Genomic DNA, 22292 nt, shown 5'->3' on the forward strand with positions numbered 1-22292 from the left:
TCTGGCTTAGCAGACCCGTGTGCTTTTCATGGAGCTTATTGTTTGCATAAAAACAACATTTCTTAAGTTGTTGACTCTTTCAGAGTTTTACAAATATTTCTTTAATCCCAGCTGGCTGCAGAGGTGTAGAGAGTTACTAAGAGAGCAGGAGTAGGTGGGGTAGATGTGCAGTGATGCCATGAATTTAAATCTTAATATGATTCTAGTAAAACTGAAGATAATGTTGTTGAGCTGTTAAAGCAGACTTCCTGGTCTGTTCCTGGTTTATATTGAGGATGTAAACGGAGTCTCACTGACTCTAATGATCATCTCTCAGTATTCATGGTCAGGCTGTTTGAGTGAGAGCGGACATATGGAGAGCCAGCAGTGAACGCCCCGCTCGCTCTGACAGAACAAACTCATTATTGTTGATGAGACTGAACAAAGAGCTCAGAGGTGATCTCTGCTCCGTCACTGATCACTGAGCTGTTCCACTTATTGATCACTTGAAGCCTCCCTTATGTTAAACTGAATTATTCATCAGAAAGAAGATTGATTTCTTTGTTCCTTGTTCGACTTTACTTTCACGTTTTATCTAAAGCTCCTCCCACGCTCGCTCTGCTCTCCTGGAGATGTTGTGACGATGCTTAGGCCATGCAAATCCCTGAATCTGTTTAATCTGACTTTAAAGGTTTTATTTCCTGCAGGGCTTTAAAAAAAGTATGGATAGAAAGCAAACAAATGCCCATGCATCATTTCTGTTGTTTGATATGGAATGGGGGCCAATTAGCCATAAGCTAAGAGGCTAGTGGTGCCTCTTTAACAGCTTTTCTCCCTCATGTCTTTAAAGGACATGCTGATGTACTAAACTTGGCACAAAAAAATAAGTAAATTTGAATTTGGTAGTTTACTTCTTTGTTGTAACAATACCTATTGTCAATAAACCTTGTACTGTTGGAAAGCCTGTTTATTTCCCTTTTAAAGGTCACATATTTTATCCTTTTAAGACAAGTTTATATCGGTTGCAGAGGTCCCCAAAACATGCCAGTGAAGTCTGTTGCTGAAAAAACACTCCAGTATAGGATTGATGCATGTCTACAAACCCCTCTGTTTCAGCCCTGCTCAGAACGAGCTGTTTCTGTGTCTGTGGCTTTAAATGTTAATGAGCTGTCTGACTCCACCCCTCCCAGGAAACAAATGTGGCTTCATGGACGTGTCTCTCCTGATCCTCCTCTCAGCTGGCAGGATCCGGAAGAGGAGGGTGGAACTTTCCACCATGTGGGGAGGGCCAACTGAACCTGAGGGCGGGGCTAACTCCCCAGATGACATCATGAGGGGAAAATCTGAGAACGGTTTGGTTCAGCACACATTCTGAAAAGTGGATGGAAGGGGAGATGGGATGGGTTTTTCTGGTAATTGAGGGGATTGTGGACAGGCAGTGGGCACATATTTTTGTTAGAAAAGCCTGAAAAAGTGATTTTTGGATAATATGTCCCCTTTAAATGTTGCGACATGTGTAAGGATTTGTGGGATGAGCAGCAGAGCTGAGAAAGTGGGTTGAGCCCATGCCAAATCTTCTCTGCCATATCCTCCAAGATGGCACCTCTGTTTTTCATTAGTACCATTTACTTTTCCAGCCTTTGGTTTCACTGTCTCTACTTTTTTAACAATGTGTTACTGCCATCAAATTAAAAATGAGCTAGTATTTTTCATGTCTCAGTTTCAACATCTGCGCTGTTGTTTATGTTCTATTGTGAAATAAATGTGGGTTTTGAGATTTGACAATCATTGCATCCTGTTTTTGACATTTTACACAGCGCCCCAACTTTTTTGGAATTAAGGTTGTAATAGCTAAACACTTCTATAGAGCAGTGGTTCTCAATGTTGGGGTCAGGACCCTCATTGGGGTTGCAAGACACTGAGAGGGGGGTTGGAAGTTGCCCTAAAAAAAAAAAAAAAAAAGAATATTCTTTCTAAATTACAGTATTGTCACTTAACACCAATTATGCTCAATTTTAACATGTTTTCACACTTTTCCCCACCAAATTAGCCAATTTTAACACATTTTTGCCCCTTAAAACCCATTTTTTCTCATTTCAAACCCTTTCCAACACTTTTTTTCTGCTGGCTTTTACCCCTTCTAAACCAAGTATCGCCACTTTACACCTATTGTTGTCTCTGTTGACTCATAATTTTCTCTTTTAACCACTTTTCACCAACATTTAATGCCCATTTCCCCTATTTTCTGCCCATTTTTCTGTCTTAGTCAACCCTTTTCGCCAGTTTATATCAATTTTCATCCCATTTAACCAAATTTTCCACCCATTTTTGCCAATTTAAAGTCATTTCAGCCACTTTATAATTGCCCTTACCACTCACTAGGCCCATTTGTGCCACTTTGCCCATTTTTGCCACTTTTTTGCTTATTTTTTAAAATCTCACAATTTGACGTTTTATCCCACAATTTCACCGGTTTGTAGTTTTGACCTTTATACTTCACTACTTTTCTAATCTTTGGGAAAATGCCTCATGATTTTTAATCAAAGTTTTGACACTTAGCATACAATTTTGACTAAATAATTCATGCTTTTTGTGTCATAAAAGCAGCTTTTTTTTCTCCAAAACTTATTTTTTTTCATGCTTTCTTGCAGAGAGAAGGGGCTCTCTCTTTTAACCACTTTATACCATCTTCAGTGCTCATTTCAACCACATTTCACTATTTGATATGCTCATTTATTGTCAGTTTAACTAATTTCTCACAATTTCTGCCCATTTTTCTGTCTTAGTTAACCCTTTTTGCCATTTTTTTGCCAATTGTATCAAATTTTTGCTACCTCTAACAAATTTCTGCTACTTTAAAAATACAATGTCATCACCCTTTTCACCTTTTGTTGCCATTATTAACCTATTTTAGCCATTTTTTGACCATTTTATTTCTGTTTTTATCAAAAGGGATTTGAATTTTTAAGAAGGCTTTCTACCACACAAATGGATACAAATATACTTGCTTCTTTGGTCAGAGTGGTTATTTTTCAAGTTAAATCTCTCCTCTTTATCCCCCATTATGGGCGGCCTTGTCTGCTCAAGATTCTAGATTGTAAATGGATGTGTTCGACCACCTTCAGGTACAGCGGGGGTCCCCGGTCTCTTGCACCTTTATTTCTGCAGTCCTGGGCTGAAAAGGTTGAGAACCACTGGTACAAAGAATAAAAAAAAGGTTGCATATCTGCTAGGTGCATTTACATCTATATAGAAAATTACATAATTAACACCAAGCACAAAGACAAACAGCTCCTCCCCCTCCTACTTTATTATATAATTAATGTATTTATTTTTGTAAATGCTCTCATCTGGCTCCTTTATTTCACACCAATCCATTAATACTAGAAAACCCCCACTAGCAGAAAACATCTTCATATCCTAATAATGCTCCACAGTCTGCTTCTATTTAACACTACAAGCAATAAAACTCTGTGAGAGTCCGGGTCTTAAATGAACCTCCCTGGAGGGTTCAGGGTCCCTGCAGGGCTCCACTTAGCCTCTAATGTGTCTGCTCTTTAGAAAACATGCCACAACAAAGACACCGCAGGGTTCAGCTGCAGTTTTTACTCAGGGTTTCCCTCACAGCTGTCTGATTTACCGCCGTCTCAGAGAAACTCCAGAATGAAGATTTACACCTGTAGCAGTCCATAAAATAAACTACTAGAGATATGTAACCAAGGGTGGATTTGCTGCAGACTGCAGAGCAAGGCACTAAGGGAACGGTTTAAAGGTGTCTGATGAGTCTGACTTGTCCACTGAGCTCTCTGTGAGTTTTTAAAATGTAATGAGACATTAAAGAGGGAGTGAACACTAAACTGAAGTACCTGACGGTACTTTGATGAAACACATGCTGGTGTTATCTCTGACATTTGCATCAAACTAAGAAAAATCTGCATTTTATGGCTTGAAATTGTTTCTGGAAAGGCGCAGTGTTTGTGGCCTATAAAGCTTTCTACGTCACGTACTTTCTAGAAAAGGTAGAATGTTGCAGCCTCAGCCACGCTAGCATTCAGACACTCCTGGGTTCTGTAATGGCGGTACGGCTCAAACAGATCGGGCTCAGGGCCACCACAGACCAACACACTAAAGCCTGCTTCAGCGGACTCTAGAGGGGAAAAATCCTCCACCTTAAAGAGGGGGTATTATACTTTTCTGATTTTTAAAGCATAAATATAAAGTCACAATGTTGGGTGTCCATACTTCACGTATGCAAATTTTCAAACTGCAAGATAAACATATGTGGCAGAAATCTTGAAATTAGAGTGTAAACTGATAAAAATGGTTCGTTGGGAATCTCTCCGAGATCTTCCCGAGACGAGATTTCGATGGAGCGAACTGATGAGGTCACTGCAATAGGATCTCCTGACTGGTTCATCTGTGCTGCCGGCAAAGCGGAACAGACCGCCCCCACAAGGCCTTTTAGCCATTTAGTAACACAGTAATTAAACACTTACCAAACAGATACGTCCTGCTCTATCCTTCACTGCTGCTGGTTTTCTTCCCCCTCTCTCTCCAAACTATCAGGATCAGACTCCTAACACGTATGGACGTATATCAAAGTTTGCCATATTTTACTCAGTCGGACTGGTTCATTCAAAGTCTACAAGTACTAGCATAGCAATATAGCCACACTGGAGGGGGCGGGCACAAAACATTGAGTCCTGCTGCTGGCCAGCCTCCGGAAAATCGGCCAATCGGAGGAAAGCAGGTCAGTGGTGTGTGTGTGTGTGTGTGTGTGTGTGTGTGTGTGTTAAAGAGACAGCAGTGAAAATGAAGTGTTTCAGACGGAGGTTAAAATCAGGGTTTTTCAGGACGCCAGTGTGAGAAACATGAGGAGTTCTTTGAGCTGTAAACCATGTGACGCTACTACGTGGGTATCAGAGAGATGTGTAAAGCCCTGAAAAAAGGCATAATAACCCCAATTTTTTTTTTTTAAAGACTTATTTTTGGGCCTTTTCATGCCTTTATTTGATAGAGGAAGGACAGTGGATAGACTTGGAAACAGGGAAGAGAGTGGGGAGAGACATGCAGTAAAGGGCCACAGGCTGGATTCGAACCCGGGCCGCCTGCCTACATGGGTAGCGCATTAAACCACTCGACCATCTGCGCTCCCATAATACCCCCAATTTAAAGTCCACAATTAGTACATTAATTTTTAAAATGTTTTAAAATGTTTTAAAATGTTTAAGCTGTCAGTGTCTCCCTGCAGCCACAGGAATGCGATCAATTACAATAATACTGAGATTGATCACAAATAAAAATGTCACTCTAGTGACAGCTAGGGATGGGGATTGTTAATTTTTATTGATCTTGATACCTTTATCGATACTCCTTATTGATCCGAGTCCTTGTCGATACCGCTATCGATACTTTTCAAGGATTTGGTGGAAAAACAAAATGGAGACAAATGTTTACACTTGAAGTGGTCTAAGCTGAGTAGTGCTTGAGTTAAAAGGCTATGATTCAGTCTGTCACATCTATTTTATATCCCTCAAATATAAACACGTTCTTCATATTCACAACTGTATTTATTAAGGTTTTGTGTCAAAAACAAAATTTTCCCATTTTTATGTGACACTTGAACACATCATAACATAGAGTATATAGTTGTCTAATTTACTGAGGTTACCTGAATGCATCATATTTTCCATCTTTCAGCTTGCTAAGTTTGCTAATTAACTTCAATTCTGCCGATTCCACCAAGGATTTCTACACTGGATTACTACTTTTAACAAACAGGACTTGCTCAAAGTTTTGGAGCACTTTTCAGCATTCATCTGAGCAGCTGGAGAGGAAAACTGTCCTGAAGCAGCTAAAGAGAGGGATATGGGAGCATGTTACTTCTAGCGCAGGCGGATATGATTGCATGAATCTCGCAGGCAGAGAATTTTTTCCTCATGCCGACAGTTGAAGGTAAATTCTGGTGATGGACATTATTGCTGTGCTTTTAGTTTATGTTCTCCTTGAAAGAACTGATGTATGCTTTTACAACTTTTTATCTTAAAATGATGTTACGTCACAGAGCCTGTGAGACTCAATAGCAGTATCAATAAGCTTAGATGTTATTGATTTTTGGGTATTTCAAAAACACAGAACCAGGTCCTCATGGACCCGGGTTTCGATCCCCATCCCTAGTGACAGCCCTACCTATTTTACATCGCTGTGGCTGCAGGGAGACAGCCCTTGCTTTGAGAACCAGAATTGAGTTTTGTGAAGTACATTTTCACATAGAAGGAATTTGACTTGTTGTTTGGTTGAAAACCGTTAACTTGGAAGAAAAATAAAAAGTTTTAAGAAGCTAATCAGCAATATAAAATATAGTATAAACATCATGAAAGTATGCAGAAAATGTGTAAACAGAAAAACTGCACAGATGTGCAGCTTTACTGCTGTAGGTTATAGAGTGGTTTAGGCAATAGAATACACACTGTGTGCAGCTGTAAACAGACGGGATAAAGTCTTGTGTGTGTTAATGAAATGCATACTGTCTATATAAACATGCACTATTCTGTCTGCTGGTTCTGGGGTTCAGTGGGAGCCTGTGGGGGGAGGGCCAGAGTACTGTTCATTAGACTGACAGCTGAGAGTTAAGAAACTGTTCTTGTGCTCCTTTCCTGCAGGAGGGGAGGGCCTCAGAAAGTCCATGTCTAGGATTAAAGGGATTGGCTGCAATTTTACCTGCACGAGTCAAACATTGCCCCACCCTGCCCATGCTCAGAACTGGACCCGCTCTCAATACGGCTTAGAAATACAGTGAAGCTTTAAAATGGTTTCCTCTGTAATTCAGTGACTTTGGTTCCTTCGTATCAGGTTTAATTCGAAGCAGGAAACTTGCTTTTCTATTGCGTCATGTTTCATTCAGAAAGCAGCAGCTGTCCTGCATGTGGAGGCTGCAGAAAACATCTCAGCTGTGTTAAAGTTATGTAAGACGCTTCAGTCTGCCAACACGCTGCTGCTGCTGCTGACGGATAAAATCAAAACAACCAGGGTGCTTCTGCAGAAACGCAGAGTTAAAGTCTGAAACTGAGGGTTAAAGAGCTAACAAAGATGCTGCAGGTCTGATTTAAAGACACCAAACCATCACACCAGTCAGCACAAACTCACTCTGCCCAGATGGGAGCATGTTTAACTTTTTCCACGGTCAGTGAAGGCAGCATGAGTCAAACCTGCAGTGATTCATGAATTGAAGGTAAATTAAACTCACGTGGGGCTGGTTCCTGCCTGTTTTCTTGTTGCTCCTGCTGCGTTTACTCGTCTTGTTGGACTCCAGGAGCTTGAGTCTTACGTTTCCCGGACTCGCAGCAGGAGGGCGGAGTGCAACAGCTGGACCAGGACCAGAACCAGGACCACACCTCAGTGACAGGATGAAGAAAAACTGTATGTAGAGGAACTTTACAGGAGTCTTGTTTACAGATAACCGCCATTATTCAGTACAAGACATTTCACTGAACACAACTCTACAGAAGAGTGAAATGACAGCACATGTAAGCGCTAGTTTTACTGCTGCCACTAATAACTCTGAAACTCTAAAGCTTTTCCAGCTGCAACAAGCTCACAGTCCGCTGCTGCACCACTGCACTAGTCTGAATATAACACAAGAGATAAAAGAAGAGCAGTCAAGTTCCAAAAAAGTTGGGACATAGTGAAAAATGCAATAAAAACAGTTGTGGCTTTCAAATCCTTTCCAACTGTAATTCAACTAAAAACAGCTCAAAGTTCAGATTTTAATGTTCAAACTGATTGACTATATCTTATCCATAAAGATACACTCATTCTGAATTTTCATACTTGCATCATGTTCCAGAAAAGTTGGGAAAGGAGCAGGAAAGACTGGGAAAGTTGTGGAATGCTCAAAAACAACCATGTCGTCATTTTTTCATTTTTACCAGTTAGGTACAGCGTGCCCCAGGGGCAGGGGCGTAGCACGGGGGGGGGGGGGGGGGGTCCTGATTACCCGGGCCCACCGTAGAGGGGGGCCCTTGAGGAGCCTGCAATGAAAAATGTGTTTTTATCTATTTTTTTCTTAGTAATAATAAGTACTGGGGGGGGGCTCAACTCCTCCCTTAAAAATGTCAAAATCAGTGTTACTCAACCCTGCTCAACCAAAGAGCCAAATTGTTGAAAAATACATTTGCTAGAGCAACAATCAGGTGGTTAAAAGTGCCAATTAAAATAAGTTAAAGTGGCAAATACTGGGAGAAAAGTGGCAAAAATGTGTGGGAAGTGACCAAATAATGAGTTAAAAGTGGCAAAAACATCGCAAAAAATGAGTGAAAAGTCACCAAAATGGCCAAAACTCAGAAAAAAAAGGTGGGAAAGATGGGCAAAAAGTGGCATTTAATTGCAAAAGGCAGCTTAAATGGGCAAGAAGTGGCAAAAAAGGGTGCAAAATTGCAAAAAGCAGGAGAAAAGTGTCAAAAAAGGAAGAAAAGTGACAAAAAGAAGTGGCAAAAATGGGCTAAAGCAGCAAACACTGGAAGAAAAGTGGCAAATATGGGTGAAAAGTGGCAAAAACGTTGCAAAAAAAAAGAATGAAAAATGACTGAAATGGGCAAACATCTGAACAAAAAGGTGGGAGAAATGGTGAAAAAGGTGAAAAAGGGGGCAAAAGATTACAGAAAGCTGGATGCAAGTGGCAAAAAATAGGCTAAAAGCAGTAAAAATGTAATTAAAGTAGCAAAAAAACTACAAATAAGGGCAATGAAAAAATGCAGACAAAAAACAGAGGTTGACAATTAAAGCCTTCTGTGTAAATGTGGGAAACACACTCATTAATTTGACTTGCAATGGATAATTTCTGAGGTGAAATTTCCATTTTAAGGTTTTCTTGTGGAATAATGTTTCAAATTAAGACATAAAAGAGCCATAAATCATCAGAAAAGGGCCACATGTGGCTCCAGAGCCACATGTTGAGTATGACTGGTCCAAATGGTACAGCCCAGCGCTGCGAAACAATGCAAAGAAAATTCAATTTAACTACAGAAAACACATTGCTCATAAATGGGGAAATTATGCTTAAAAACATTAACATGCATATATATTTGTAAAAAATGATGCAATATTTGTTGCTTGGCTAGCCAGTTAAGGGGGGCCCGTGTAATATTCTTTCTGGGAGTCCAAAATCCCCAGCTACGCCTCTGCCCAGGGGTCAGATTTGGGCTTCTCTATTTCCTTCCTGGGGCACATAATGGTGTTTTTTTCTCATTTCTATGTGATGACACTCATCTGTACCTGCCCTGGGAAGCTGAGAGGTTTAAACCAGGGGCTCTCAAACTTTTCCCCCGAAAATAAAGGTGCCAGAAACTGAAGACCCCCGCTGCACCTATAGGTGGTTGAACACAGCCATGCACAAGCATGAATAGTCATGTGCTGACAAGGCCGTCCATAAGGGGGGTAAAGAGGAGAGCTTTCTGGGGCCCAGCCAAACTGGGGGCTCATGGAGGTCAGCAAAGTCATGGTCCATGGCCAAAGTGAGCTGTGATATCCTTATTTTATTTTTTTCTTGAATAACAACCACTCCCATCAAAGCAACAAATATGCTTTTTATTCATCTGTATATAACCTTTATAAATATGGAAATCCCTTTTGATAAAAACAGAGTTAAAATGGGCTAAAAATAGATTTTAAAAAAAGCAAAATTGGCAGAAAAATGTGAAATGGGATATTAAAAGCAGCAGAAATTGATAGGTGTAGCTAAACCGTGGCCAGACAACGATGAAGCTACTGAAGCCTTTGATTATGTTCAGCATTTGACCTTTGACCTTGATATTTGAACACAATTCCTTTCCATTTGACTCCTCAGAAACACCATAAGAACTAAAATACAAATAAAATAAGACTCTTGTAATAAAAGACAAAAATTAGACAAAAATAAACGTAAAAATCCTTCAGCTGCAGTAATATTTACATCATGTAAACACACAACGCCAACATGAGTGCAACCCTTAGCATGCACGTGACGGCTAATCATGACAGACTAGCTAAACTTCTTAGAGATGAGTTCATTTCAAAAGAACCTCTAACTTAATAGTAGTTTTACAAACACATTCATAAAAACACAAATAATGTTAAAAACAAAATACCTTGTTCTCACTCCAGCCAGGTGCTTAACTGTAACAGGAGCCAAACGTGAGAAAACACCTTTCTCTCATCCGTGCCTCGTTTTTCTGTAAGATTACCGTCTTTTAGGTGCGCACTACAGACTAAACCGGAAGTACTTCAAAATAAATGGGAGAAATTTCTGGGGCCCAGCCAAAGTGGGGGCCAGCAAAATCATAGTCCATCGTAAAGTTAAGCTGTGGTATATGCTTATCGAAGAAACAAATATCTTTTTAATTCATTTGTGTAGTAAGTAGTCCTCTTAAAAATGTAAATCCCTTGATAAAAACAGAATTAAAATATGTTGAAAATAGCTAAGTGGGTTAAGAATGACTAAAAAACCTGGAGGTGAAATTGGATTTTAGAAGTAGCAGTAGTGGGTTAGATGTGCATAAAATTAGATAAAAGTGGCAAAAAAGACCCAAAAATGGCAAAAATGGGTTAAAGTGACAAAACCGGGCATATTAAGTGGACAAAAGGAATTTAACATGGCTGAAATGGCATTTAAAAATGCCAAAAATAGATGCAAATTTGGTGAAATGGGATGAAAAATTGCTATAAACTGGCAAAAAAGGGTTAGCTGAGGCAGAAATTAGAAGAAATGAGTTAAACTGGCATATAAAATTGTGAAAAGTGGCATAAAAAAGTTAATAGTGGCAATAACGGGTTTAGAAGTGGCAAAAACAGGCAGAAAAAGTGGTTGAAAATGTTTAAAAATTGAAAAAAAAAAGGTTCTGAGTGGCAAAAATGTGTTAAAATTTGGCAAGATTGGTGTAAAGTAGCAACAGTGTAATTTAAAAAGATATTCTTAGTTTTTTAAGGCATCTGGAGACCTCATCTCAGTGCCTCACAACCCCCAGTGGGGTCCCGACCCCAACATTGAGAACCCCTGCAGTGGAGTAAAAGGTGCAAAAACCAACCCAGTTCTCCCCTAGTGGATGTAGACTAATGAGAGAAAAAAAATCTTTTTACTGTAAAAAAAAAAACAAACAAAAAAAAAAAGTGAATGGGGTCTGAACACTTGTTAAATTATCTGTGTATTTTGATATATAAAAGGTTAAATGGAGTTGAAAGTCCAAAGAATAACACACCATTATTGACTTCCTACTGATATTAAAATTATCAGTGGAAAATTTCTTAATATAAAATCTTTATTTCTTTATAATTAAGCAAAGTTAAACCAAGTAATTACAAAAATCAGCATTCATCTGAAATGACGGTTAAGCTTAATGAACTTTAATCAGTAAAAACTAACTTTAACGTTAAAATTCCAGTCAAAACAAGAATAAATGAAATACATGTACAAGTATGACATACTTTAAAAGTCAAGTTTTGGATTTGACTTTAATCCAAACGAGCCCTGAGATTGTTTCTGCAGACTTCAGGATTCAGCCGACAGCAAGACAACATTCATCCGTCTTATAAGGGTACGATGTTTTATTCATTACAGCAAATGAAGTACAATCAAACACATAATTAGAAAAGAAATGCTTTACATTCACAAAAATCATTATTTTTGGTATTAAAAAAAAAACAAAACGCTGCAGTAGAACCATATCTAATGATGCTCTGTGATTCCTCTTCATCACTTCTTGGTCAAAAAAGGTGAAAACTGTCTTCTAGTTCTCATGATATCATTTTGGTAAAAAAAAAAAAAAGAAAAAAAAAAGAAAAAAAAAAGTCATTTACTGGTGAAAAGGAAAAATGGTCCATAAATAGTGTTTTTACATTGTTTTCATGGGGCTGAAATCAGCTTCAAACTCTGCAGAAGCAAATATCGACAGTCAGTGGAAAGCCCCAGAATGTTCAGAGCTTTTCTACACTGAGAAATCGTCCAACGAGTTCAAGCTTCACTTTTTACAACCAGTCACATCAGAGGGTTATTCTGGCTGCAAAAACAAAAGTGGCGGAGGAAAAAAAAAACGTCTTCATGAGCCAGTGGGAGCCGACCACTCCTCATGTACAGTCTCTGGGGTTATCTCGGTTCTTGTCCTCTTTCCAGGTTCTGTTTGAGTTCTGGCGCCATCCAGTGGTGATCGGATGGCTATGCACTCTGCACGGCGCCCTGAGCACTTGGTGTCTCTGAAGAAAAAAGCAACACAATAAAGAGTTGGAGACTTTAAAGTAACAACAAAGTAATTTAAAGCTTTAACAACAACATCAAGATTAGGTCTAAAAAAACTTTGCTACCTATAGCCTTAAAAAGCAACAACAGGAAGAGATTTAACCTTAAAAACAAAAAGCAAAATAACAGTCGGGTTAAATTCATTAAAATAAAAAACAGGAGAGTTGGACATTAAATAATAAAATGGTTGTGTCTGGACTGGAGACTTCAGGCTTCACTGGTCAATAAAAACACACAAAAGCCTGGAGTTTGGTGCTTTTATAACTGTTAACATCCATTATGATGAGTAGAGTCAAGGATGCTCTGACAGCAGCCTTCAGCTCATCTGGATCATTGAGTCTGGTGTCTCTCATCTTCCAGAGATCCTTTATAGCAGGGGTTTTCAGAGTGTGGAACAGTGAGCCTCCCCTAAGAAGAAATTATTCATTCGGTGGACCCCCAACCACCAAAAGAATTCAAATTTTTAAAAAATCAAACGACAACATTTCAAACATTTATGTCTAATCTTTAAAAATTTTTAACATTAATATATTTTGGATATGTTGGTTTGCAAATGTCCTTAAACATCTGCCTTTCCCTCATCAGTTAAAATGCCATTAAATACCTCTTTTACATATTATTTTGGCCATTTTACAACTTCTTTTTGCCTCTTTTTCCCCATTTTTCCACTTTTATCCAATTTTTGCCCCTTTTCACCTTTTTGCCCATTTAAGCTACCTTTCCTCATTAAATATCCCTTTTTTTCCAATTTTTTTGCTCATTTTTGCAACGTCTTTTTGCCCTTTTTTCCTAAATTTTTGCCACTTTTTGTCCACTTAAGCTTCCCATTGCCATTTAATACCACTTGCTTACTTTTTCCCATTTTTTGCCCCTTTTATCCAATCCCCCCCCCCCTTTTTTTTTAACATTTTTTTGCCATGTTCCATATTTTTGCCACTTTAATCCAAACCCCCCCCCCCTTTTTTTTTTTTTTTACCATTTTTTGCTACTTTTTGTCAAATTAAACTACCCTTTGCCATTACATACCACTTGCTTCCTCTTTTTTCTTTACCGTTTTTGCTACTCTTGACTGCTTTTTGCCCATTTAAGTCACTTTCTGCCCACTTTTTTTGTCACTTCTCACCCATTTCTGCTACTTTCTGACCATTTTTCCACTTTTCCTCCCCATTTTTGCCCCTTTTCACCCATTTTTGTTGCTTTTTGACCATTTTGCCACCTTTAACCTATTTTTATTGCTAATTCAAGCTGTTTTTGCCACTTTTCACCTCTTAGATTGTGGCTCTTGCAAAGGTATTTTTCAAAAATTTGGCTCTTCAGTTGAGTAAAACTGCTCTATAGCATATAGTAACTGTAAGTCTATCCATTTTGCTCAATGCACAGCAGAGGTTCACAAAGAAAAATCACCTTTTTTCTGGTTTATGGTTCTGCATCTCCCCTGAGGCTCTGTGGCACCCCCCAGGGGAGGCCCGCCTCAAACTTTGAAAACCACTGCTCTATGGGGTTCAGGTCAGACTAGTTGGCTGGCCCATCACATTAACACCAGGGTCAGTGAAACAGTTTCTGGTAGTTCTAGTTTTACTGTGGGCAGGCAGAAAGGAAATCAGAGTCTCCATTAAGCTCAGCAGACGAAGCATGAAAGGCTCTAAAATCCCCTGGTAGACAGTTGACAACTCTGGACTTGATATAGATATAGATATAGATATAGACCAGTGGACCAGCAGGCACCTCAAACCATCACTGACTGTGGAGACTAAAAACACTGGACTTCATGCACCTTGGATTCTGGGCCGCTTTGATCTTCCTCCAGACTCAGGGACCTTGATTTATAAATGAACTAAAAAATTTAGTCTCATCTGAAAACAGAACTTTGGATCACTGAGTGATGCTACAGTTCTTTTTTCTCCTTAGTCCCGGTGAGACCCTGATGATGTCTGTGGTCCAGGAGTGGCCCCACACTTAGAATATCACACTTGTCATCCAATTCCTGGACCAGTCTGTTAGGTCTTTCGGACTGGCGGGGCTCCTTGCCGGTTCTGGTTCCTGAACCCAAATTTGAACCGGCCAGCACGTTCAAACCGGGAAAAAAACTGGTTCTGAACCTGAAAAGTTGGTTCTCAGCTGGAACCAAAAATAGTTGGTTCTTTCTTGGGAACCGTGACATCATCAGTGGGCGTGTCACAGTCTGCTGAGGAGACAAAATGTTTGGTTGTGATCTGGGCATTGACAGAATTCCAGGTGAAGCTGGAGAATACTACAAGGAAGAGCATGTTATATGGTGAACTTGTGGAAGAGATGGCAAAGGCTGGGTTCACCTGAAACCAGACCAAATGATTGATTTACTCAAGAAACTGAAGAAGGAATACCAGGACTGCTTGAAAGACGGCAAAAGTGGAGCAGGACGTGGTTATACATGTCCATCATGTCCTCCCACTTTGGTTCTGTTTAAACTGGTGTGAACACAGGCTGGTTCGCCAGAAAGGACCAAGGTTCTGAGTCTCCAGAACGGAGCCAGTGCCAGAACCAGAACCGTGTCTGTCTGAAAACACCCTGTGTGGTGGCTCCACTGCTTGATCCTCTGACTCCAGTCTCAGTCCAGTCCTTGTGAAGCTCCCCTAAGTTCTTGAATCTGCCTTTTTGACAGTCCTCTGAAGGTTGAGCTCATTCCTGTTGCTCTTACTACTCTTTTCCCTTCAGTCAATTTTGCATGAATCTACTCTGATACAACCTCTGAGAACAGCCTGACCATTCAGCAGTGACCTTCTGTGGCTGACCCTCCTTATGGAGGGTGTCAGTGATTGTCTTTTAGACATCTTTCATTTCAGCAGTCTTCTCCATGGTTGTTGTTGTGTGACGTGAACCAGAGTGAGAATGAAAGCTCAGAAAACCTTTGGAAACCTGACTTTTCCACAATATTCTAATATTAAGAGATAGTGGAGTTTTGATTTTAATGAGCTGTTAGCCGTAATCATCAAGATTAAAACAAAAAAAGTCTGGGAATATTTCACTTTGAGATTAATCTACTATAGTCTATCTTTTTAATTAAACCAGAAAAAATGAACTTTAACATGATATTCTGATTTTCTGATATGCACCTGTACATCATTAAAAAGATTCCAACACTGCATGCGTTATTGTTGAGCTCACCTGTCTGCATCAACGTCGTCTTGATCCGACTCTCCTCCAGCTGTTTAAAAAGTTTGTTTTTCTCTTCAGGGTCAGAGGTTACGCCTTCTCCCGTGTCTACCTCGCAGGTCACCACCATGATCGCGCCTTGAAGTGCCTTGAGATGAGCCTGGATCCCATCCTGCAGAGACAATGCACAAACACAAAGGGAAGATTAATGTCACAGTCTGACTGGCTGGCTCCTGGGCCTATGCCGATACACCAGCCCTGTTGACAAACATTGACCATCTGCAAACCATGTGGCATGAACAGTTTGCTGACCTGACTGCTGATTAAATGGAGTTTTTTACAGGGCAGAAGAAGTTAATCATGAGAAAATCTTGGATTTGTTTTCATGATCAAACACGAGAGAAATCACAGAAATCTGGTTTGCCTCCATGATCAGATCTGAGGCTTTCCCCCATCAGTTATTTTACCAAAGAATCTTCAAGCATGGTCTCAATACAATTATTTTAAGGCTGCCTCGGACAGAATACCACATCGGCCAGTGATGAAATCGTCTAGTGTGCAGCCAGCCATAGTGTCCAACTGTCTCTCTACCTCTCTTGGAGTGGGGATCTCCAGCTTGGTTTCCTCTGGAGCTTTGACCACGATCACCGTCTGCTCCTGGAAGGCTGAAAGCCGGCTGATATCCTCCACGGTAACGTACGCCCACGTAGACGAAGGTTAAGGTCAAATCTGCTTCATTTTCAAACATCAGTACAGGATTATCTTCTCCAAACTTTTCTGTCTGTTGAATAAAGAAAGAAGAGTGACCTGATACTGAGGGATTAAGGAGAGAAACACCAAATCTCCTCAGATAATCTCCAGAGAATGAGTGGTTTGTTTAAAAGGATATGCAGCATTGTCCTTGTTGTCGGTCATGTCGAAGAGCTGCCGAGCGCAGCTTTTGATGAGGACGTCCAGCGTGTTCTCCACCTTCTTCATGTTCTCGAGCTCCTTCTGCTTCTGAGAGTTCTTCAGACCCGAGATCGAACAGCGTCCTCTGCATAGACAAACGTGCGCAGGATAAAGCTGAAACCCTCAGTAACAACTCGGGGAAAAAGGACAAATTTTAACTGAAAATAAGAGATGGACGAACACGAAACTAAGAAACTTAAAGACTCACGTCCACTTGAACTTATTCTTCGACTTCTTCTCCAGGAGTCTGATGCCGTCCATGACGTTGGTGACATCGTAGACTCGTCGTCGGCGCGTTCCCAGGCTCTTCACCACCTCGCCAATGTCTACGCAGCCGTCTGGAGTCGCCTCTAGTAGGTCGAGGAAACCCCGCGTCAGTGTGCCCAGAGACACATCTGCACACAAATACAAGGACACAAGTCAGAGGTGGATGAACAATCAGAGCTGCAGAGTTTACAGCTAAAACAGCTGATCCACGGGTCGGGTATTTATCGAGTAACATGAACAAGATTCTTCAGAGTCATCGTTGATTAATTCAAACAAGTAATGTTAAAAATAAAAATATGTTTGTGTTTTTTGATGAAAGAAAACAAAAAACAACACGGAAAACTGCATGCTGGGGGGCCTCATATCAGAGTCTACTTAGGGCCTCATTTTGGCCAGGGGAGGCCCTGCTCACCCTGGCAAGCAGACAGGAACAGGAGAGGTAATCACTCCAAAGGGCATTTTGAGTGCTGGTTTTTCTTTTAATATGCACCTTTTTCAAGTATTTACCATCAATGTGGAGTAAACACCCAACATACAATCTACCTGATATCTAGGTATGATTCTTATATATCACAGAAAGATATAGAACCAGTGTTTATACTGGTATTACTGTGGACAGTATGATATGGCATATATATTCAGTTTTCCTTAAAGAACAGGATACCTTGTCTGAACGTCCTCATTGGGGGTTTCATCTGTGACGATGCTGCACTGGAAAAAAAAAAAAAAAAAAAAAAAAAGAACAACTCTGTCAAGAAACAAGACCTGAGAAAATACAGTAGAATAAATATTTCCAAAAGCCTACATTTGGGGCTACACTTTATAAATTCAGTGTTACTGGCAAAGACATGCGACAGCTCTGTTACCTCGTGGATGCAGGCTCTGGTCGATGTTTTACTCTGGGAGCAGGAACCTGAGACAAGACAGGAACAAACAGAGAGGAGGTGAGTGGAAGGGGATGATGGTGTTTATATTCTGACCAAAACAGGATTGTGGATGTAAAGGTCCTGCATCCATAGACACCATTTTTTTGTGTTGGCAGCACTCTTTTTTAAAGGCTGGAAAAGTAAGCGGTACTAATGGAAAACAGATGGAGCATTTTACACCTAATTAGGTTAACTGGCAACATGGCTAGGTATAAAAGGAGCATTTTAGAGAGGCAGAGTCTCTTAGAAGTAAAGATGGGCAGAAGTTCAATGATCTGCAAAGAACCCCTGCTTCTTCACTTGTGGAACAATTTCAGAAAAATGCTCCTTAATGTAAAACTACTAAGACTTTGAATCTCCCTCCATCTACAGTCCGCAATATCATCAACAGATTCAGAAAACCTGGAGAAATCTCCGTGAGCAAGGGTCAAGGCTGAAGGGGCCCTCAGGGGTCGCTGCATTAAAAACAGGAATAATTCTGTAGTGAAATCACCGCATGGACTCAGGAACACTTCCAGAAATCGTCTGTCAACACAGTTGGCCGCGCCATCCACAAATGACAGTTAAAGCTGGATCATAGAGAGAAGAAGCCATATGTGAACAGGATCCAGAAACACCGCCGTCTTCTCTGAGCCGAAGCTGATTTAACATGGACTGAGGCAAAATGGAAAACTGTTCTGTGGTCAGATTAATCTAACTTTATCAACATATATATATAACATATGCTCCCGCCCAGGCAAGGCCTTGCATAATTCAGCAAGACGATGAAACCAACAGAAAACATTTCGAGCATCAGAAAAGGAAAAATCTGGCAAAGAAGACCCAGAACTGTTTGGCAGCTACATCCTACACCAGACAAAAATGGGACAACATTACTCTCCCAAAACTCTGGCAACTGGTCCCTCTGGTCTAAGACCTTTACAGACTTATTAAAAAAAGAGGGGATGCTACACAATGGTAAACATGGCCCTGTTCCTACTTTTTTTGAGATGTTGCTGCCATAAAATTCAAAATGGCCTAAAATTTTTCCATAAATGTCTCAGCTTCAACATTTCATAGGTTGTTTATGTTCTGCTATGAATAAAACATGTTATGAGATTTGAAAATCAATGCATTCTGTTTTGGTTGCATTTTAAACACAGTGGCCTAAAACTGCCCAGCATGCAGCAAGCCTGATGAGGACACAAACATTAAAAATAGGAGAAAGAAGAAAATGAAACAGGGTAGTGTAGGCAGCTTCAAACTAATTTAACCATAGATAATCCAAACCTTCTGTGGAGGAGTTGGTAGAGGAGGAGCATAATCTCCACCTTCATCCTCCTCTTCCTCGTAGCCTCCTGCTCCCCACTGCTCATCCTCCTCCTCTGACATATCAGCAGCCCAGGGGCTGATGAGCTGCTCGTCCAGGCAGGGAGGCATGATGGGAATGGCGCCAGGGTTGATGCCTTTGGTGGAGATGTCCTCTGGGAGGAAGTGGTCCTCACAGATCTGGTGTTGCTCTGTCGGGTCCACTTTGTCTGTCTCCCTCAGCGCCGCCAGCCATATCTTTCCAAAGACAGGATGTTACGATACCAAGATGTAAAACGACAGTAAAATAAAAAATGACGATGCCTATTTGACATCTAGGCATCAAAAATAGAAGTCTTGGCCACTGAATATCGGGTAATTTTGTTTTAAAGCAGTAAAACTCAATGTGTGGCTCTTTGGTGATGATCTGTGGCTCTTTAATGTCTTAATTTGAAATATTTTCCCCCCAAAAAACCTTAGAAAAGGGAAACTTTGACCTCAGAAATAAATCCCATTTATTAGTTTGTTTCCCAGACTTATACAAAAGGCTTTTATTGTCAAACTTAATTGTCCCTTTTATCCCATTTTTGCCCTTTTTTCAAAATTTTTTTTGCCATTTTTTACCCAATTAAGCTATCTTTGCCATTAAAAACTACTTTTTTCCTACTTTTCTGCCCATTTTGCCAATTCTTTACCTCCTTTCCCCCACTGTTGTCCTTTTTCATCATTTTTTGCCACTTTTCTCCAATCTCATCAACCTTTTGCCATAAAGTACCCCTTGTTTCCTTTTTTGCCCTATTTTGTCACTCTTGACCGCTTATTACCCATTTAAGTCACTTTTCTCTTAAATTTTTTTGCCATGTTGTTGCCAATTTGAGACCATTTTTACCCCTTTTAACCAATTGTTCACCACTTTTCACTCATTTAAGCTACCTTTTGCAATTAGATACCACTTGTGTCCTCTGTTTTGCTTATTTTTGCAACTTCTTTTAAGTATGTTTATCCCATTTTTGTCCCTTGTCTCAAATTTTTCCCATTTCATCTACCTTTTGCCATTACATACCACCTGTTTCCTATTTTTTGCCCATTTTTGCCACTCTTGACTGCTTTTTACCCATTTCAGTCACTTTTCCCTCATTTTGTGCCACGTTTTTGGCACTTTTAGACCATTTCTTCCCCTTTAACTTATTTTTCTTGCTACTCCAAGCCGTTTTTGCTACGTTAAACCACTAAGTGGCTCTTGCAAAGGAATTTTTCAACAGTTTGACTCTTTGGTTGAGTAACACTGTTTAAAAGGTATCAAACAGAACTTATATTTTTGCCATGGTATTGATACTGCCTGGTATAAATCAACGACAAACAACACACATAACACTGATAATGTGTTTGGTCAGAATTAAGACTAGACGGAGAAAAAAAGCATTGAAAGGTTGATGAAATAATAAAGATAGCTGTCATAAATCCTTAATATCAGGGAAGCAATGCACTTCTACCTGAAACACATTAGCTGAGGTGTTACGTTTTAAGGAGTGACCGTGTTAGCTGGTGACTTCCAGCCTCAGTTGTTGTCGTTGTTCCTGCAGATGTTGAAGGCAGAAAGTGTCACAGCGAGAGCATCTTTGTTTAGTTTTCATCTATTCTATTGAAAATATATTCATTTTAAATGTTTTTGAGGTGGAAAACACGGAAACATCCGTTGTAACTACAACAACCACGGACTCCAAAAGTCACCAGTTAACACGGTCTCTGTTAAAACCACAACCCCAGTGTAAAGAAGGGAAAAGTAATAGGAGGATGTCTCACCTTAACTCGAGCAGGGTCTTCGGGGAAGTCGAAGAACCTCTTCGGTGTTTGTCTGAAGAGCCCCGTGTTCACCGAGCGGTTCGGACACCCAGTGACAACACACTTCATCCTGGCCGTGTCAGCCCGAACCTGCCCGGGCTAACGGCACAGCCAAGCCCCGTTAATCAGCGAGGTTCTCTGTTTGTTCTTGCTTAATGACGGTAAACGACAAACACTATTCAAAGCTGCAGGAAGCTCCCCGTTAAACCGCAGTTAAGACCCACTGCTGCAGGAAAACGCGCGTGGTTTGTTTATGTCGGCGGGGTTTTACACCGGAAGAAGAACGCGGTTGACCCGGATGTATAAAAATGGAGGGAAAGGGACACAAAATTAAGACAACAAAGCTTAGATTGTTTTGTTCATGAAATAGATTCAAGTACATTTTTAGCACTTCAGGTAACTTTGAATTTGTGCTATTTATTTTAGTGACTTCAAGATTCGATTCATTTTGTTTACATTTTTATCAAACTTTATTAAACATTTAAATACCCACTTATGTGGATTTTGTGAAAGTGTTTTTGAAAGGTCTACTGCAGTGATAGAAAAAGTACCAGACTATTTTAATCAATTAAAAGTACAATCTCTATGGTTAACATTAACATAGTTAAAGTACTGGTCTATAAACCTACTCAAGTAAAATTAAAAAGTATTTCATTAAAAGTCCACTTTAAAAAAGGCTACTGATTATATACAAGGGCAAAATGATTTTGGAAAATAATGGAATTGCAATTTTTTTTTTTTTCAAATATTGCATTTATAAGTTCTTCATCCTTTGTGTTTCTCAACAAACACACACAATAAATCATTCTATATCACAATCAGCACAATAAGATGAAACATGAACTGTTCTTTCCTGTAGTCTGGGCGTATATGTAAGGATAACATAACCTGTATGAATTACATACCTTTGTTTATCTACCTTGATCACACCGGTAAATGTAGTGATTTGTTTAGCTTAAACTCTGTAGTAATTATCATGAAAACTAATGCTGAACGATTTTGAAAAACAAACGAACAAAAAAAACAAAAAACATCTAACCCACCTTGTTCCTAGTCCCCATGATTCTTTGCGTGAAATATGGACGCAACTTCCGGTCCCTTCTATCTAAATGGGACTTTGCATTGAATACGAGATGTGAAACGTGATTTTTAGAGCAATTTGGACATTAACTCATTGAGTACCATTGACGTATACATAGGTCATTTAAAAACCAACGCTTGAGTGCCATTGACGTATATAAACTTCAAAGTGTTTTTTCAGTGGCTGGCACAAGGGGGTGCTCTCACGCTCCCTGTGAGTAATTTTGGGGCTTCTGGGATACGTAGTCGGAACACTACAGTCTGAAGTGACGGTAGATCAAACATCAGAGGTGGAGACCCTGGGGTCAAAGAGCAGAGCGATCGTTACGGAGGTAATCTAAGCTAAAAGTTCTAACTTAGACGCTGGAAGAAACTTTAAACTTTTGCCTGAGAAATCGCTTACTCACTGAAACCGACACTGAACTTAACGACAGCGAGTCCAGGGATCGGCGCTTTAATTCACCCGTCTATGCCGACCAAGAGACCAAGAGACTCTCTTTCACAAAAACGCATTTTTCTCAGCTTTCTAGAAAAAAAGTGGTCTTTTTGGTAAAACTAGCCTC

At 40.0% G+C, this 22292-nt stretch overlaps 1 protein-coding gene across 1 annotated transcript; it reads right to left on the reverse strand.

Moving 5' to 3' along the window:
• Positions 1-11339: 11339 nt before the first annotated feature.
• On the reverse strand, positions 11340-20907 carry e2f6 (E2F transcription factor 6). The gene is made up of 9 exons (XM_041805321.1): positions 20611-20907; positions 18790-19065; positions 17461-17507; positions 17259-17305; positions 16536-16722; positions 16266-16412; positions 15968-16082; positions 15389-15548; positions 11340-12201 (listed from the first exon to the last, which is right to left on the reverse strand). Exons 1-9 carry the CDS (start codon positions 20716-20718, stop codon positions 12164-12166), a joined length of 1125 nt encoding a protein of 374 aa, XP_041661255.1. The 5' UTR covers positions 20719-20907; the 3' UTR covers positions 11340-12163.
• Positions 20908-22292: the final 1385 nt, after the last annotated feature.

The sequence above is a fragment of the Cheilinus undulatus genome, linkage group 14 (assembly GCF_018320785.1).
Source record: "Cheilinus undulatus linkage group 14, ASM1832078v1, whole genome shotgun sequence".
Classification (NCBI taxonomy): domain Eukaryota; kingdom Metazoa; phylum Chordata; class Actinopteri; order Labriformes; family Labridae; genus Cheilinus; species Cheilinus undulatus.

Coding starts and splice junctions, on each gene's coding strand:
- e2f6 (XM_041805321.1), bottom strand. CDS start 20,718: ATGAAGTGTGTTGTCACTGGGTGTCCGAACCGCTCGGTGAACACGGGG. Junction 17,508..18,789: donor TACCAACTCCTCCACAGAAG/GTTTGGATTATC, acceptor GTCTTGTCTCAG/GTTCCTGCTCCCAGAGTAAA. Junction 15,549..15,967: donor AGATCCCCACTCCAAGAGAG/GTAGAGAGACAG, acceptor TTGTCTCTGCAG/GATGGGATCCAGGCTCATCT.